The sequence below is a fragment of the Pseudonaja textilis genome, chromosome 2, assembly GCF_049901715.1.
Source record: "Pseudonaja textilis isolate UNSWEBS1 chromosome 2, rPseTex1.2, whole genome shotgun sequence".
In the NCBI taxonomy this organism is placed as follows: Eukaryota; Metazoa; Chordata; class Lepidosauria; order Squamata; family Elapidae; genus Pseudonaja; species Pseudonaja textilis.
This window is the reverse complement of record NC_141991.1, coordinates 145,874,043-145,893,459: the sequence shown is the minus strand read 5'-3', so window position 1 is coordinate 145,893,459 and position 19,417 is coordinate 145,874,043. Positions and strand designations below refer to the sequence as shown.

The 19,417-nt window shown below is 40.2% G+C and overlaps 1 protein-coding gene and 1 long non-coding RNA gene across 7 annotated transcripts in view; one reads left to right on the top strand and one right to left on the bottom strand.

Annotated features, from left to right (window-relative positions):
- Window positions 1–19,417, top strand: part of PLXNB3 (plexin B3) — a 63,674-nt gene that overhangs the window by 15,289 nt on the left and 28,968 nt on the right. For all 6 annotated transcript variants that reach the window (XM_087925759.1, XM_026711658.2, XM_087925762.1 and 3 more), the window contains 8 exons: window positions 9,603–9,728; window positions 10,309–10,409; window positions 10,782–10,914; window positions 11,229–11,385; window positions 13,391–13,499; window positions 14,382–14,493; window positions 14,600–14,746; window positions 15,001–15,211. In XM_087925759.1, the coding sequence (XP_087781885.1) occupies window positions 9,603–9,728; window positions 10,309–10,409; window positions 10,782–10,914; window positions 11,229–11,385; window positions 13,391–13,499; window positions 14,382–14,493; window positions 14,600–14,746; window positions 15,001–15,211 (1,096 nt within the window). The remainder of the gene's footprint in view (window positions 1–9,602; window positions 9,729–10,308; window positions 10,410–10,781; window positions 10,915–11,228; window positions 11,386–13,390; window positions 13,500–14,381; window positions 14,494–14,599; window positions 14,747–15,000; window positions 15,212–19,417) is intronic.
- Window positions 514–19,417, bottom strand: part of LOC148127148 (uncharacterized) — a 51,811-nt gene continuing 32,907 nt past the window's right edge. The window contains exon 2 of the long non-coding RNA XR_015741978.1: window positions 514–2,078. This is a non-coding gene — a long non-coding RNA (uncharacterized LOC148127148). The remainder of the gene's footprint in view (window positions 2,079–19,417) is intronic.

The window sequence follows — 19,417 nt, the reverse complement described above, 5'->3', positions numbered from 1 at the left end:
ATGGTCTCCCCCCTCTTCACCACCTCTATGGGATAGCTTAGCCCCAAATCCAGCTGGCTCGGGGAACTCTGGCGGTGAGCACGGATCGAAACCATGCACAATCGCAGATTTTGGTCCGTTGCCGAAGAAGCTCAAACCGGAAGTCAAGACTGCTGATTTCTGAAAGGATAATCGTAATAATATTTTTCAGTTCTACTCGTTTGCTCAGAACAGAAACTTAATTAAGTTCAGGATTCTTTATTTTAAATTTATTTATTTATTTAAAACTTTTAGGGAAACGTAATAGTCCCAGATTTGAGAGATTGTGCGTAAAACTTGCAAGTCTTATCCAAGCAGCCCTGGAAATGGATCAGTCTGGATATCCCTCAAAGGCCATTCCTTTTCCCCTTACGTGACCAGGATCTCTTGTAGGGATTCTTTCTCTAGGAAAAGAAAGATCCTTCAAGTATATGATCTGTGCTTTGTGCTGTGAGAGATGGCAAATGAGTGCCAGAGGTATTTCTTGCTGTCCCACTTATTTTTTTCTTTTTCAAGTTGAGTACCTCATAATTTTGCACAGCAGGGACAAAATCCTTGTTTTTCTAAGAATGATCTTTGCCAAGCCTTTGCTCACCCAGAGTTGTTTTTCTGGTGTGGCTCCTGGCTTGAAGGGGAGTTATTCTAGTCTTACTAGAAGTGGATACCCAAGCAACTTTATCAAAAAGTCCCTGACCACTCAACCCAATACCGCACAACCAACACAAACCCTAAAAAGAATCAGACTGCCATACATCAAGAATATATCAGAAACCACAAATAGCCTGCTACAACCGCATGGAATCAGCATAGCACACAAGCCAACTAAAGCCCTTCAAAACATCCTAAGCAAACCAAAAGACTCAGCAACCCCAGAAGAAAAAACAGGAGTCATCTATACCAGGGGTCTCCAACCTTGGCAGCTTTAAGACATGTGGATTTCCAACTTCCTCAGCAAAGCTGGCTGATGAAGTCTGGGAGTTGAAGTCCACAAGTCTTAAACTTGCCAAGTTTGGAGAGCCCTGATGTAGGCAGAAGACTGGCAGAATGCCTCCACGAATACCAACGATCAGAAGACATGACAAAAATTCTTTAATTTCGCAACATGTAGACAGATTTAACCATAGTTTCAGTTGGGAAAATGTGACAAGCCTAGACCAGGCCAAGTCCAAAGATGCCAGGGAATTTCTAGAAGGCTGGCATTCCGACAAATCAGCCATCAATAGACACATAGGCTTTAGCACACCTATAGACTATGGAAAAGAGACAGTCAACCAGCCCCAAAGAGGAAAAGACTCCACCACCTCTCCACCAGTAGTCAGCACTCCAGATCAGCATAGATTAACTCCAAGGTTAACTTTAGACTAACAATCAAGCAAGCAATAATCTAATTAAGAAACTGCCAAGGAGCCATAAGTAAACAGCCCAACTAAAGACTCTAAGACTGTCCCCACCCTCCCAGACAGACAAGATACCAGAATATAAACCAACAGCAAACCCCACTCCTTGCTAGCACTGATGATGTTCCCTAGTTAGGATAATGTAATACCTGCAAGAAAACAAGCAAGCTCCGAGAGCACCAAGAAACCCCTCGTTTCACCCCTGAGCTATAAATATTCTCCTTTATTGGGACTCTAGTTGTATGTCTGCCTGGGGGTCCTTAGTGTTTCCTATAGCTTAGGCTCTTAAAAAGTCAGCATAAGGCAGCCTTCTTTCATATTAGGAATAATTCATGTGATTATAATTCTTCTTCCAAATATTCTCCATTTGGGCACTCAAACATTACAGGAGCCACTTCTTTAACATTCTTTTGGCCTTCTTTTGAACTACTTCTGACTTGGGTTGATTTTCCTGGTATCTCTGCTTATCTGTGTTGTTATTTCTGATTGGAATGACCTATTGGGAAATCAGCATTTTTGCTCAGCATTTTCTGTTTCGTTGGCTTGAGATATTGGGGCTGTGCATTCTTTCCCAATCATCTTCTTAAGCACTTTTCTTCTTTTGTTATTCAAACCACTGCAAAGCTGCTTTACTGGAAGGCTTCTCTGGAAGATTGACAGTCCCTGAAAAAAAAAGAGGTATTTCAGCAATCAGTCAATTTAACACCAAAGCACATTTACTAAAGCCACAGAGCTTGAGTGCAATCCTAAAAAAAAACAAAAAACCCACCTTCCAAATTGTAATTATTTAATGTTCGTTGATCTAAATCGAGGGTCTGCGAACAGATTTAACTCCTTAAATCTGCAAACTTGGCAACTTTAAGACTTCAACTCCCAGTTGAAATCCACGAATCTTAAAGTTGCCAAGTTTGTAGACCCTAGACATAAATGAAACAAAAGTAATTTTGCTCTTGAATCTATCCATTTCTTATGGAATCTTAGCTTTTGAAAGCACAGTAGGACTTTGGGAGTAGAAAAAGTTGTGCAGCCCTAATTGAATTATTCTTTGACAGAGAAGGAAGCCCACTGCTACAGGTCTCCACAGCATAGGCACGCTGCTTTTCAATACTACCACTGGTATTAGCAAAATGAAGCATTCCTTGGACAGGCTGGGAATGCAATGAACTCTAAAAAAAAAAATGGAGCTGTGATGCTCCAGCAACCTGAGAGCTGCCAGACAGTTCACCCTTCCAGCCAAGTCACAATCTACTATTTGTTTTTCAACCAGACCTGGCAGGCTTCCTTCCCATGAGCCTGCCTCTTCTCATATTGTGGATTGCAGGAAAGCCCAGATTTGCTTGTGAGGTGACATACCCCAAAGCCTTTCCCCCAGGCATCTGAACAAGAGTGTTTCCTTCCTCTCCTGTTTGACCCTCAGGGCTGCCCCGAAGGTGGGTTAGATTGAGAGGCCCCAGGGGACCAAGGTAGTGTTATGGTGGTGAGAATTTTACATTTTTTCCCTTCTCTTTTCTAAGCTGTCTGTCTGGGTGAAACCAATTTTGCCAGAAGCCTTAGCTCAATGGTACAGAGTTGGGCAGCGTCTCTAAAAATTTTTTTTAAAAAGGGGAGGTAAATCTTGAGCCCACCAAACTCCCTCTGCGGTATGCTCTTAGCCCCCAAATAGGGCACTGTATTTAGCCTGCAAAAATCTAAATAACCATTGGTGTGCCAAGAAAAGCTATAGTAAACTGGAAGATTAGAGGAAGCAAGTGAGAGAAAGCTAGAAAGCTTTAGTTGCTCCTGAGCCAGGTGATAATCCAGCAATACCATTATCAACCTCCCCAGGACTGAGATTGGCTGTAATAATAGAAACTTTGATTTGTGCATAATCCTGTACCTCTCCTTCTTCCTTATTATTCAGTGAATTAAGGAAATGTTTGCTTCAGTTGTTTTCAAATGTTATCTGATTGTTCTGGACATAAAATGCTCCAGCCCGTTTTTGCCAAGGTAATGTTTCCTGTATATTCCAAAGTCAAGTCTATCTTCCTTACTACTCTCTTTAGGGAAAACTCCTCTATTGTTCTGTACTGTAGGGAAGAAGGGTCCCCTTCTCTTTCTCCCACCCACGTGCTTCAACTATCACTACAAGGTGGAGGGCGTCTGAACTCTCTTGCCATTGGAGTCCCATTTGAACCGCCAGGGAGTTGAACTCATGCCTCTGTCTTAACTGGTCACTTGCAAAGAACTTTTGAAGATTCTGAGAGCTACATGTTAGGGCAGTTTTTATGTACTCCGAGGAATATTGGTCCTGGACATACTGGTCTGGGTCTATTCCAGATTTCCCCAACTTAGTTTTCTCCCCCCACAGATGGTTGGACTATGATTCCCAAGATTCTTCATCCACATAGCACTCTTGATTTTGACTATTGATCATGTTCTGATATTTTTCCCAAGCTGATAGATTATTATTTCTATTTGAATAATAATAATAATAATAATAACACTCACACATCATCACAAAATCTCTAGAACCGTAAAGACTACAAACTTGAAATTTAGCACATACGTTCCTCTTGGCTTCTAGGAAAGAAAGGATTTTTCAAAATGACCATCAGAGCATTAGTGTTTCGTATATTATTATTAACACGCTCTGATGCTAAGGAGTTCTACTCCCCCTCCCCACCTGAAAAGAAATCTGTTCCAAATGCAAAACACAAGCAGAGGAGAAGAGTTTCAGTTTCAGAGCACCAAGCACCTTTAGTACAGAACAGTTGAGCTAAGCCACGCCCAGGTTCCTGGCTGTCTCCTTGCTCACAGAGCAAATACTGTTTCAGTTCCCAAACAGCCCTCAACTCTCTCATACACTGACAGGATGCTAGCCAGATGAATACTGATGGATGCTGGTAGGCAGAAGCATAATTCCCCCCACACACCTTATTTTCCTCCCCCAAAACTAAGCCTGACCATATACTTTCGTAGTGAAGCACAGGAATCGAGCTAGTTGTTGAGGCTATGAGAAACCGAGACATAGCAGTATAGTTGTCTATATTGCTATGTCTTGGTATCTCATAGCCTCAATTCAGCTTTCTCTTGTCTCCCCCATGTTTCTTTTTGGTCTGTGTTCCACCCTTCTTATATAGTCTGTGGCGGTTCTCTCTTCTTAAGCTTGACTTTCAGGAAGAGGAGTGCTCCAATCAAATACTGCCTTTTCTTTCATTTTAGCTTTTTGAGGGTAGAAAAAGAAATAGTGAGAAAATACAAGAATCCTGTAAGTGGTAAAATAATGCTGTATCTGACAGAGGTGGAGGGATTACACAATAAAAGCCTCATCTGGAATTACCCTTGGCTACTTTTTTTTAAACCCTCCATTGTTTGACTGCTTATCTCAATTTGCTTTATTTATTTGCTTTTTAAAATCCTTTCTGCCCTACATAACTCATTCCCCATCTTTCTTCTTCCCCTTGGTGCCTCTTTTCTTTGGAACTTACCCCCAACATGCATTTTTCACAAATACTTAGTACCTGTGGAGGAGAAATGTGTCTCTTTCTGAGTGCTTAATCTCTACTTCCTTTCTTTACCATATTTTAGGAGATCCTCCTCCCAGAAATTTTGCCTGTAATTTTGTTTTGTTTTTTATTGCAACCATACGACAGGCTATATCTGTTTAAAAAGGATTTGTTTTGAAGTGCCTAATTGTGAATAAATATTTTAAATAGAAACATATTACTTTAGGCTGGTTTTACCACTCTAATTTGTGATTTTACAAAATAATGACTTTTATATTCATATATATATGAAAACCTGTCTGCTTTCTCTAGCTGCTAAGTCTGGGAAAGTTGACTAAGTATGTATTTTAATGCATAAGTATGCGTAATTCTGGTTATAGGCTAAAGCTGAACCAGAAATACCTAGATCCAATCTTGGTGTTGCTAAATCCCAAGATATTTCAGCCTTCCTCCTAGCTGTCCAGAGCACTGTATATATGAGATTTAATTTTATCCTGTTTTACCCTTAAAGTTTGAAGTAGATTTATGCTGGGAAAGGATGGCTAAACTGCTTTAGGATTACTTTTAATGCAAAGCAGGCTTCAGTGTGCTATAAATGTTTTTGGGTTTGTTCTGGGTAAGCATGTTGAATTCAGCTAATTTTGGTTTTGTAAATCATGGTTTGGGGCTTAACATATTAAAGGCACCCAGGTTGATTCAGTAAACCACGTCTTAGCATAAAGATCTTCATGACTTAGATAGGAAGTGCACTGGTGGCTCTCTTAGGCTGAAACTACCCGTTAGTCCAGAATCCAGTATAGTAGAGCTTTCAACAAAGCTCACTTCAAAGTGAGCATGTGTAGAGTTGAAAAATTAGTTAATATCACATTAATTTTGATTGTTAGCTTCCAAGCCTATCAAATCTAACAATGTTTTCTTTTTATTTGCAAAGGCCTGTTAAAATGTATGAGAGAAAACTATTGGGAACTTAAATATTACAGTGAAGCCTTGTTTTAATGAACTAATTTGGAAGAGGTATGCCTGTAATTCCCAATGTGCCCTATGTTACTTTTGAGAATGAGGTTGGTTTGTTTATTAGGTTTTTATCCTGCCTTTATTACTTTATAGGTTACTCAAGGTGTTGAACATACATAATGCTTCTTCCTCCTTCATTTTTCTCCAGACTTTCATGCCTAAAGTGGGATTAGAACTCACCATCACCTAGCCAGCACTTTAACCACTACATCATTCTCTCTCTCTCTCTCTCTCTCTCCCTCTCATGCTTCAGTTACTTAACAGATCATTCCTTCTAAACCCAGCAACACTGCAGGATGCTTGAGGCATAAACGTGCCTCGCTCCACAAACACACCAATCTATACACACAGCTCTTATCTGGTCAGGCTTTCCCACACAAAAGCCTACCTTGCATTGATGTGTTCCTCATTGCTGCTGACGCCTTCCTGCCTGCTCATAAAGCACTTTGTAAATTTATGGCTGAGATTGCTGTTGATTGAAAACTGAGTGGAAAAGATTGCCACTGGATACCCTTGCAGTTTTTCGCTTGACGGAAAAAAAATCCCTCAGAGTAATATCTCCCAGCACTGCATTTCAGAATAAGTGAAACCTTGATTTAACAGAACTCTCCTCCACCAACACACACTTAGAAAAGATTAGTTATAGTGGACTGAATGTCGTCCATCCAGACTCCTTCTTCAAATAATGGATAAATCTATTGCATCTGGAGTAGTTTAGAGAAGGCAAGTTAAATGATCTTAATTTTACCACCTTTATGGAAAATGTATACCATTTCTGTGATGATCTGCAACTGATGCCTATTATATCATTTACATCAATTATGTAAATTCGGGATATGACAGAACTTACATTATTTGCAGAATGACATCATGATGCCGATGAGATAAATCACCAGAATAACATGCTTTCACATTTAATGGACATTTGGGAATAACAGACATATCTCTTCCCAATTGGCTCATTGAAACAAGCCTTCACTATAATATTTAAGTTCCCAATATTTTTCTGGCATACATTTTAACATGCCTTTGCAAGTAAAGAAAAAATATTGTCATGTTCAGCTGTCTTGGAAGCTAACATTCAAGAATAACTTTTCCTGGTAGGCACCTTAAAGGCACGTTGGACATCAAAATCCATAAGTGTTGGTCAGAGATGGAGGTCTACTCCATCTTAAGAAGACCTGTTCAGACAAAACTAGGCATAGAAGTAGGAAGTATATGAAATGAGCTAGAATAAACTACACCAAGCACCCTTTACGGGCTGGATAAAGCATAGAAACTGAAAAAAAAAAACAACCAGAAAAAGAAGCATACCATGACAAATTATTCAGTAGAACAGCGATCCCAAGACAAAAGCATGGAATGGAACTCTTACATCGCACCATGCTTTGCTGAACAAGCTACAAAGTCTGTTTTCATCTCAGTCTAAACCACAACCTATAATTTACAAATCACAGTGACTGGATTCATACAGTCAGTGAAGCACAGACCAAACAAACATATGATGTGTATGGGTAAAAAACTGAAATGCAATAATAGCTCAGTAATGTAGCATTTATCTTACTTCCAAACTTTTCCCAATATTTTTATGGATTTCCCAAGAGCACTGTGTCTTTGCATCACACGTCCAAAATACGATACTCCGTTCCTGATCATTTGTGTTTTGAGTGAAAATTGTGATTGAACTGATTTAGCAACCAACGGAAATTATTGAAATTGAAAATTATACAACGACTCCTTTTTTTTCCTAACCCCATACCCTTTCTGATGTTTAAAAGTCTGTTTCGAATTTGCTTGTCACTAAAATTTGACCAGTGGTTTGCTAGTGAGATTTGATGGATAGGATGATAGGACTCTTGGAGATATTTATTCCAAAAATTTGAAGTATATAAATGGACAGGACTTGAACTGCTCACTTGTTTTCTTTTTTTAATTTCTATGAGGTTGTCTTAGCTTTCATTTTTATATACTTTCTTTAAGGGCTGAGCTCTTTTGGGGAAATGTCTTGCAAATACAAAACTTTATTCCACTAAAGTATACAGTAAAGTGAAAACGCTTCAAATTGCCCGGTTTGTGTTAATATAAGGTATTATGAGGCGCAGTAGTGTCAGCAAGGCAAGGGGTAAAAAAAAAAAAGAGGACTGATTTGGGGGGACACAGCCGTGCAATAAAGCCCCTTCTGTTTTGCATGTGGGTTGACATCAGATGCGCCCAGAGACAGAGGGAATGGGGCTTTGATTGTCCTGCCAAATGACTGCCTTTGAAAAAAAAAAAAAAAACCTCTTATCCTGCAAAACGAGTTTATAATCCAAAAACTGGACCTTAGGTGTCAACCATATCCCTCCCTTTACAACTAACAAAACAAACAAGAAACAGGAAAAGGTTGCATGTCTTGGGGCAGAGAAATTGAGCTTCTGTTGTTCTCTTCAGTATATCAATTCATGCTGTTTTTCAGATATCACCAGAATGGCTGGTCCTACTGCAAGTTTGAGGTGCGGTGGCTGCTTCAGGCGTCACTTGTTGGGGTGTTATTCAGGGACAGCAAATTGTTCATTATTTAAGTTTTTCTACCATGGGGAGAGTGTCTTCATTTAGCTCTTTAGCCTTAATTTCCCAGCTTCTTCTTAATGTCTCTTTCAGCTGGAAGGAGAAGTCTTAAAAACCAAGCCAGTTCAGATGAAAGAAGCACCTGTAGCTCTATACATTTCATAATTATTATTTTTCCAAGCAGTTTCAGAATGCTTTAGCACACATGGTTTTTATTTGCTTTGCAGAGTTTTCCCACCATTCACTCAGTTTAAGGTAGCCTACATCATAAATGTAAATCACCAACCCACCTCACTGTAACCTGCCCAACAGCTTCTTATTTTAAAGGCCATTGGTCCATTTTACAGAACTGTCTTTCCCAGAGTGCCTCTTTCAGTTGTGCCAGAACCATCCCACTCCCATCATTTATAAACAGCACTGAGAGTGACCAGTAGAGAAAAGCAGATCCAGAGATTCCAGGGGCGTGCAAGGGGGCGTGCATAAGCGCACCAACGTGCCTACTGTCCCTGTCCTATTGGGTTTTTTTTCTTATATGTATCCATTTCGTGTATTCATAACTATGTTTATACTTATACCTGTTATCTTATAATTGCTTGACAAAATAAATTAATAAAAATAAACTTACTTGCCAAAGAATTGCAGAACATCACAGCTGTTGCTATACACCTTCAAACTACACCAGGCAAACTCTTTCATTTTAAATGGAATTTAAAATAGCTACTAAAAAGAAGTGCAGACTAAAGTGTACTTATATGTCCCTTGAAAACAAGCCTGTCCTCCTGCTAGCCCACCAATAATACATATTTACAGAACCTCCAGTCCTGATTTGGGCACAAAGTCAGCGGCATGACCTTGGGCCAGTCCTCTCTTTCTCAGCCCTAGGAAACAGGCAAAGGTAAAACCACTTCTGAAATTTTGCCAAAAACAAAACCTGTAGTAACTTGTTCAGGCAGCTGCCAAGAGAGGGGGAGAGAGAGAGAGAAAGAGAGAGGCGGGGAGGCATCCACACCTAGATGTACTAGGAATTAGTAGTTGGGATTTGGGAAACTGAAACCCATGTACATCTTGGAGGCTTCATGTTAGAGACTGCTGTGCTCAGCATCTTGAGATCAAGCAGTGATGCTTCTATTGTTTTATTTAGATTTATCTGAACGGCTCCGTGGCACAGATCTACAGCACGAAGCCCACTGGTCAGAATTCTCCTGTCAACTCAGATCTGCTACTCGACAGTAAAGGGGCCTCCCTGTATGTGATGACAACTTCACAGGTGATCCATCAACTTGTTACTGTTTCCCATCTGTTTGTCAGGCAGGAAATTCTGCACTATATCTGGGCTTAAGAAAACCTGTTAAGAAAGCCTTCGTTGTTTTCTTCTTCTGCCTGGGAGTATTTTTAATATATAAAAAAGTTATGTGGAAAATACAACATAGGTTGCTGTGTGTATATTTTCCATTATCTCAGAGGTAAATTATTTCCCTTTATTAGATTATTGTATTATAGAGTTGATTCCTGCCTTTGGCAACCAACATGTCTCCAGAATTCTTTTGTTTTGTTGTTTTTAATTTATACTCCGGCTTAACACAGGCAACTATACCAGAAAACTTTCTCTGAATTAGTCCCAACCAAATTAGAAGCTGCTCCTTTTATCCCTTACCCTTAGCCCATTTCTTAGTTAAATCTTTCATCTGCCTTTATAACTCTTGAAATTCTGCCTAAATAAACTGGCAAGCCTTGTCTTTAGAAGAGATTTGCCATTTATATAGTCTGGTAGAAAACTTGATGCAAATTTAACTTTTCCTATCCACATAAATAAAATCAGTAATAAAATATTGTTCACTCTAACCCAGGTGTCCAAGATCCCAGTCTCAGAATGCCCTAATTTCCAAGACTGTACCTCATGCCTGCATGCAGAAGATCCCTTTTGTGGCTGGTGTGTCCTACAGAGCAGGTGGGCCTGTGATGAGAGAGTGTATAGTATGAAAGCGTTATTTTAAAAGAAGAGAGGTGGATTCTGACAAGGTTGCACAGTGCCCTGTTCCATTGCTAACTGAACCATGGTCTATTGAATTCAATCCAATTGCCTGGATGCACTCAACACACTGAAATCATAAATCAACTCCACTGGCTGGGTTTACAGAATGCAAAGAATAAATAGCCAGTCTTATTTTAGCCTAGCATGTTGTTGTTGGGGGCAATATGCTGACTCTGTAAATCACTTAGAGAGGGCTGAAAGGCACTGTGAAGCGGTATTTAAGTCTAAGTGCTATTGCCATTGCTACAAACCCAGCTTCTTTCTCTTCATCTCTAATATGATTGGCAGGTGTACCCGGAAATTGGAATGTGAACGCCATGAGTTGGCCAATCACTGGTTCTGGAGTTATGGAGATGAGAGCCAGTGCTTGAGAGTGGAAGAAATTTTACCAGCCAACCAGAGTCGAGAAACACAGACAGAGGTGCGTGAAATAGCAGGAAACTGAGAAGTGGATTTATTATAATTTAGCAACTGACCTATCCATCATCCTGTGAATATCTGCACATGTGAAATGAAACATTTTGCATTGCATGGATTAATCTCAAGCCTGTTTTCCCTATATGCCTCAAGGTATTATTGTTAAGAGGGATAATGCATAAATTAGTATCTCGTTCAAATTTATAAAATGCTTTGTCTTCCAAAGATTTAACGTTGAAGTGTTAAATCACATTTAAACCAAAGACTTCAATTGCCTTATACTCCAAGAAATTAGTATATGTTTCCTGTCCTACTCAGATCTCCTTGTTGGTCCCCAATCTCCCTGCATTGGGTGAAGGAGAACATTACCACTGTGCATTTGGGATCCAAGAAAGCCAGGCCCAGCTGCAAGACTCTTGGATCCGCTGCTTATCACCTGTTCCTGAACAGGTGCCACCTATCCAAGAAGGCAAAGGTAAGCATGGGGCTTATGTATGACTCCTATACTGAGTGCATTACATTCTGATGCTATTTAATAAGGGACGTTTTAGCCAGAAGCCCTACAAATGCAGTGGAACTGCAGTGATAGAAAAACCATAGTATGCTAGTGGAAAAGTAATACATCAGCAATTTAGGCTTTAGCTATATGTCATTTAAATTTAAATAATTTCCCTATCAATTAGAATAGAAGCAACTTAGCTGATCAAACCCTGCTTTTGGGGCTACATAGCAGTGAAGGCACTGGAGCAGGCAAGCCTACTATTCTTATGATATGTCTTGACTGATGATGAGTCCCCAAACTGATGTGTAAGTGAAATATAGAGTAGAAAATGAGCATCAAACCCTTCCCAAATCAAGGAGTTGCCTGTATGTTGATAGTTGACTTTGCTCAATATCTGCAATCAGGTCACAGTTAAAATCAGAGCAGCCCCTTGAAAAGTTGCAGCCTTAGTTATTGCTTTCTGGTCATCCATATTAGGATAATGAAATACTTTTATTTAAGGAATGAAATTTCCTTAACTTCTTCTCCTTTGAGCCCCCCTAAATGCAAAAAAAAAAAAGCTTAAAAATCATAAGCAATTATTTAATTTACAGGATAATTTCCTCAGAGAGAGTGTTTGCTCTGAGAGCTGTAGTAAGCTTAGTGTGTGCAAAGTCTTACTCACCCTGCCTTACTCAGATTGCACAGTGGGAGTAGCCTTCGGTTCCAGTAGCAAAATGGGGGTGCAGTGGTTGAGCGGTTAAAGATGCGGAGTTTGTCAGCTGCAAAGCAGACATACTGAGTTCAAGACCCGAGTGCTACATGGCAGGGTGAACTCCTATTACTTGCCCCAGCTCCTGTCCATCTAGCAGTTTGGAGGCATGCAAATGCAAGTAGATTAACAGGTACCACTTTGGTGGGAAGGCAGCAGTGTTCCATGCGGCTTGGTATATAGTCATACTGGCCAGATGACCATGGAAAATGTCTTGGGACAAAGCTGGCTCCCTTGGCTAAGAAATGGAGATGAGCATTCCCCCTAGAGTCAAACACAACTGGACAAGAGAAACCTTTACCTTTACAAATAGCAAAGCATTCTCTGTTGTCTAAGGAGGCCATTGTATGATTCTCAGACTATCAGTCTTCTTGCTTTACCTATTCTTGCAACTGTGCATATAGAGATAAACCCTTGTGGCCCACCTGTGACCTTTCATGAAGACCTAACAAAATGTTTCCAAGGTTTTAACACTTAACAAGAATAATTCTGCTCCTGGTTCTGGTTCCTAGTCCAAGTAAGAAATAGTCCTAGTCAGAAGTAAGATAAAGGCTTAGATCCTGCTAAGATGATATTCTTGCCTACAGTTGTTCCCCTTTGGACACTTGGTTAGTACTTGCTTGGTCACTTGCCCATATTTTTTAAAAAAATCCAGATCAAGCACTACCAAGTCAAGTACAAAGTTGCTACTCAGGTTTCCCTGTGATGTTGGTTTTCTGTCCAGAGGGACTTCCACGTAAGGTGGACCTGCCCAACAGCCCTAACCTGCAGTGTGAAATGGTGCAGCCCTGTCATTTGAGTAACAGCATTTCCTTTTGTTTGTTTATTGTATTTATCCTGCTTTGATGGGTGGCTGCACAATATGCACATTCGGTATTCTAGGTTTCAAAAGCCTGCTTGCGTTACCTTTGCTGTCCAACTTCAAGATTACCGTCAAGCTATCTTTATTGGTTTGGATGTTACAGAAAAAAAGTGCTGTTATGAGCTATATTATCACATAAAAATTTTATTTATATTATACAGTTATGTAGTATACAACAGTAGTATACGATAGGCTATAACAAATGTAATTTTCAGAAAATTCTTTTAGCACGTGGAAAATATTTCAAGAAGATAAAAAGGCTTGTTTGTGTAAGTGTTGTGTGGGCATGTGTGACGAGTTCTCTCTTGCTGGCTACTTGGATGCGGAGAAATTGATTTCACATACCTCTCCTTTCTCTTCCTCAGACCATGTGACTGTGACGTTAGCTCTGATGTTCCAGGATGTTGTCATAACCTCTCTGGGATTTTCCTTCTATGACTGTAATGCCGTGAGCCAACTCGCTGATTCTACCCCGTGAGCGAATGTTGAGTGGGGATGGTGGCAGGGTGAGGTGGGGGTGGCAAAGGCTGCAGGTTGATGACTAATAAAAGGCCTTAAATTAAAGCAGCAGCATGTCTGTTTTTGCATTAAAATTTTGGATTTTTGCATGTGAAAAGCGGTGTAATCATATTTACTTCTAAAGTGTGCAGATTACACAGGTACATCTACATTTCTCATTTTTCATAATTTATCCTGGTGACAAAAATGTCGTGTGCATACCCTAGACACATCCTAGAACGTGAAGTCTTCTTTCGTCAGTATCATCTTCCTCAGCTACCTCTGGGTCAAAGGTTCAATCTTTGCATTACTTTGCTGCTTGCTCTAACCATGAGAAACCTACTTACTTAAGAGAAAGACAAGTAGGAGGTTCTTCTCAGCAGGCTGAGGTTTTTAAGAGAGGAACCTCCTTATTTCTTTATAACTCAGTGGGGTATTGAAAAGATTTAGGAGATTGAAATTCTGACCATCAACAGGATATGTTTCCTAGAAGTGAACAGAATATTACCAAAGTTGCTATGGGGATAGTGGTTGACAAGAGAAAAATCAGGTTAAAAATGGGCTGGATTAATCTCTGTTTGGAATGCTGCTGATTTCTCCATGCTAAGCCTCCTTCCCTCTTTTTCCCAGGCACATAACCCAGAGTAGAGCTGTGTTTCTCAACCTTGGAAAGTTGAAAATGCTATCTGGGGAATTCTGGGAGTTGAATCCACACATCTTCAAATTGCTGTGGTTGAGAAACCCTAAGTTAAGGGCTTGGAAAGAATTCCAACAGCCAAGGTTTTTTTTCCTTGCCTTGCTGATCTCACATAATCTTAGTTAAAGGTAGTTTTTCTTTTATCCTTCTTTCTCCAATAGATGTGGAACATGTGTAGACAGCCCCTGGATGTGCCACTGGTGTCCATCTAGTCATCGCTGTGTCTCGGAAGGGCCCTGCCCAAATGCAGAGGCGTTTGTCTACAACCACAAGGTGAGAAACATACACTTCAGAGCATGGGTCTCCTAGCTTTCCAGAACAAATGGGCAGGAAAGAACGCAAAGCCTGAAGTTGCACCTAATCTGTCCATTTCTCCTAGGCATTGGCTGAAGAATTCCAGGAAGAATCTTGGGGTCAAGCTGCCTGTCCCAGTGTGGGAAGGGATGGAGAAATCCCCCTGATTCCTGTCAATGTGGAAATGCCAATAAATCTGGTGGCCTGGAATCTACACTTAGTGACAAGCCAGGTAAATCAGAGTCCTCAGAAGAGGCGTGGAGGTCAAAAGGCGCAGGCTTTGAGACATCCTTTGTTTTGGGATGCCTACGTGTGATGCAACATAAAATATGCTAAAACTCTCCTCCCTTAAAGAATTCTGAATATTGGAGGGATGTCTGTGATTCTTAGAAATGTGGGATTAAAGGTGGGATAACTTTGGGGACAAAATTGGAAAGAACAGGGGATGTGTACAGAATCCTGTTGTACCCTCCATCTATCCCTTAGGATCCAACAACAGTCTTCTGTGTATTGGAAGTGGAAGGAGTCCCGATTTTTGTTCCAGCATCCCTGGAAGAAAGGGATGAGGACACATCCCATCATGTGAGGTGTCAGTCTCAAACATATCGCTATACCCAAGCTCTCCCAGAACTGCGTGTACCTCTCTATATCGTAATGGGGGATAACCAACGCCTTGATAGCCACGAAGATTTGTATGGTAAGGGAATGGGGTTGTGTGATGTGTGCAGATTTCTGATTTAAGGGAATCTTTGCCTTTGATTCTAAAAAAAAGGGAAATAGGCTTCTACCTTCTATGGATTCAAAATCTTTTCTGAATCTTTGTGATCAGTGCATTATTAAAAATGGTGGAATTATAATGAACATTTTGAGATTGTGTTAGAATAATTTTAATCAGTTTGCCAGCAATTACTGTCTTTAAACAACACTTTGGAAATAAGATGGAGTAAAAAATTTCAAATCATCTTTGTTGATCAATTCTTTTAACTTTGGTATGCTACACTAATTAACTGAACGAAAAGTATAGATACAATTTTAATAGCAATAGCTATAGCATTTAGACTTGTATACCACTTCAGTGCTTTAAGCCTCTCTAAGAAGTTTATAGAGTCAGCATAATTGCCCCCAACAATCTGGGTCCTCATTTTACCTATCTCAGAAGGATGGAAGGCTGAGTCAACCTTGAGCCGGTGAGAATCGAACTGCAGTCAGCAGAAGTAGCCTGCAATAGTGCATTCTAACCACTGCGCCACCACCGCTTTTAACCATATTTTAACAATATAATATAGCTTCAGAATTTCTCAACTGATCATTTTGAAGTTATCTTCTGTTTTAATGCAGATTAACAAAGATCTAGATAAATGGTCTAGAAAGGCCAGTTAGACTGGGACTGCATCATTCAGATCATAAAGATAATAGTTCCATCATATTTTGCTCTGTTTAAATCACACTTGGAGTACCTTGTGCTGTGTTTAATTCCAAACACTTCATTTATAAAAGAGAATGGGTTTGAAGGGGATTCTTGGCAGGGTATTTAAATCAACTCCTTTGAGGAAGAATTAAAGGAGTTGGTCTATAAGAGAACATGGATGAGTTACAGTGGTCTAAAGAGCTGTCACATAGAAAAAGTGGACCTGTTATCTATTGCAGCTGAAAGCAGAACAAAGATGACCATCTTTCAGGGATGGTTAGTGGGTCCCCAGACTGAGAAGGGGATTAGATTAGATGTTCAATATCTTTCCTTCCAATTCATGTATTCTTTTTTTTGATAAAAGATTTTTTTTTTACACATCTCTTCAAGTGAGCAACGTGATTCCAGGTTACAACATCTATACATAATCATAATTACATTTCCAACTTTCTTATCTAATTTCATATCAAATCATTATCTATTCAACTGATCTTTAAATAAGTTCTTACTTCATATTTCAATTCATTAATTCAATATCAAAAGCATTTCATCCTCACATATATTTTCCAGTCTTTATCCCCTATAATTTCCATTTTCAGCTTACCATCTATTTTATTTTACATTATTCATTATTATCTTCATTAATTTTCTCAAAGCCGATATATAATAAACAAACAAAAATAGAGTAAAAAATGAAATGAAACTAATATATTCAGGTTCCACGTGGTATATCCCCCAGTCCACAATAAATCTTATATTTATTCCAGATATATTCATATAACCATTTCATATTTTTTCTTTGTTTTCACTTAGTCAAAATTTACCTATGACATTTTATTAAATTTTCATTCCCTTCCTTTTTAATCATAATATAATACTCTCATTACAAATACTTTACTTTCCAATGTAATCCTTTCTAGTTTACCATATTCTCTATTTTCTCATATCCTATATAATCAATTACATTTTCTAGTTCATGTCTAATATAATATGTATACAATAAAGAAAAAGAAAAAAAAGAGAAAATTAAGTTTTCTTTTTGTTTCCATTTAACCAAGCTTAACCTATAAACTTTTATTTAATTTTCATTCCACCCTTTTTGGTCATAATAGCATAATTTTTTCTAGTTTACCATATTCTCTGTTTTTCTAATATCATTTGAATAATTAATTTATGTATGTGTGTGTGTGTGTGTGTATATATATTTGTTTTCTTACGTTTTCGCGGGTACTTACATGTATGGTATTCAGCTTTGTTCGGGTATTTTCCCACATCATTGTAGTTGTGCTTTTACAGTTGTAGCAACATTTCGTCAGAATCTCATCTGCCATCATCAGGCTTCTGTATTGTGTTCGTCTGTGAGTCAGACTTTTACAGTTGTTTCAGTTTTAAATTTGGGGCTAGGCTACTGCTGTGCCAGAATGGTTTTTTCTTCATCCTGATTGGTTGGGAGTCTTGGTCTGTGTTTATTGGAGTTTGCTGTGTTCTGCTTGATTGGTGTTTCTAATATCTTCTGTCTGTTTTGTGGCTTTGTGTGTGTGTGTGTGTGTGTTGATTGGCTGGCAACATTGTGTTCCTGTATTGAAGGCTTTTAGTGAAGCTTGGCTCCAAGTAAACGGATGGCTATCATTTGTTAGGAAGCTAGGTTTCATCTGGATGCCTGGTTGGTGTGTGTTTGAGCTGGAGGTATCAGGGGGATCTGTTTGTGCCCAGGTGCTTGTCTGGCTTGTGGTGTGGAGATTTTTTTTCTTTGTGAGTGCAGGCTTCCAAATAATTGACAGATTTCCTGTCAGATTAAATGCCATAAAATTAAAAATGGAAATATCTTTTACTTTAGAGCAAAAAGATCTGAAAGTATGAGTTACAGAACTGCTGAAAAATTAGTCTAGAGTTCCAACAATCCATTTAATGAAAAAGTTGTAATTGTCATACGTTCTTCCTCTATTAACCACACGCCCCTTTCAGCCATACAAACGTCTTTCTCCTTACAAATATGCAAGATTTCTCCCCATTGCTTGAGCAGTGTTCTTTCTTATTTTGAATTTGTTTATTCATAATGTTCTGTTGATACTCTTGTTTTCTTTTTTTAATTAGAAAAAAAAAGCTGGGCAGGGAAAGGAAGACAGAGGTTGGTGATTATGGTTTGGGTTTCACTCAAGAGCCTTTCCCAGAATACCAAAACAGCCCTATTGTGCAGGACAAAATGCATGATCCAAAAGAAACAAGTATTTGTTATCTCTTTAAAAAAGACGTAATTCATGGAAGCTTAAAATCTAGTGCAAAATACTTTTTAAGTTTGGATTTTTCCAACTTTTAGGATGCCCATCAATGTCTTGCTCTTCTAAATATCCTGTAGCCTTGCACTAGCTCCGTGATGGTGAACCTTTTCCATGTTGCGTGCCAAAAGTGCGCTCACTCGCGTGCCTGCACCCATGATGCAATTCGCATGCGATTTCCCCCGCCCCCTGCACATGCATGTGTAACCCCCAGCATGTGCACTCCGCACCTCTGCATGTGCATCCCGGCACCACATGGCTCTGTGCATGCATGTGCAACCCCTGAATGTTGCATGCCTTTGTGCATGCGCACGCATCTCCCCCTGCACATGCGTGGCAGATACCCAACCATCAGCTGGCTGGCGGGCGCGCATGCATATGCAGTGAGGCTCTTCCAGGTGACCTCTTGTGTGCCAGCAGAAGTGGCTCTGCATGCCACTTTTGGCACGCATGCCATAGGTTCGCCATCACGGCACTGCTGTGTTTCTCCAACAATACGCCCCCCCTAATAGGAAGACGCAGCATGTTTTCTAGGCATAAAATGAAATTAAGCCTTTCCCCACAAAATTTAGGCCTAGTTTAAAACATGCGAAATTGGGGGGGAAGGCGGGGGGGGAACTTGCCATTAGGAGTGCCCCACGGGCAGCTACGCCTCACCACCAGCCGCTCCTAACAGCCAATCATGGTGGAGCACAGAGGGCTCCCTTACCCGGGTCAGCAGGCGGGCGGCATTGGCGTGGATGTCCGGCAGCATTTCAGCCGCTTTTCAGGCCTCCGTAGTTTCCATGGTCTTGGCGCCTCTCTTGCCAATGCCGTCTCCAACAACAGTGTCTGAGTCGCTCCCACTTTTCCCCCATCCCCGTAACAACAGAAAAAAAAAGATTTTGAGGTACTGGGAGCGCCACATGCTGCGTTTTGGTTTAATCCCGAGCAGCTGGGTGGGCATAAGAAGAGCCGAGAGAGCATCCCTGCTGCTGCTACCCTTGGTGCTCCAGCCTCAGGCTCTGCATCTTTGCAAAAGTCCTGGTGCGCAGCCTGTTCCTGCATTCAAGCGCCCAGGCCGAGTTGCAGCTGTCCCTCTCTCAGCAGCGCCGTCTCTCAACAACAGCGGCAGCAGCGGCGGGAACCATGGAAGCGTTTCAGCCACTTCTCGGGTGGGGGAGCCGCCTCTGTAACTTCCACGGTTTCCGCCGCTGCTGCTGCTGTTATTGGAGACAGC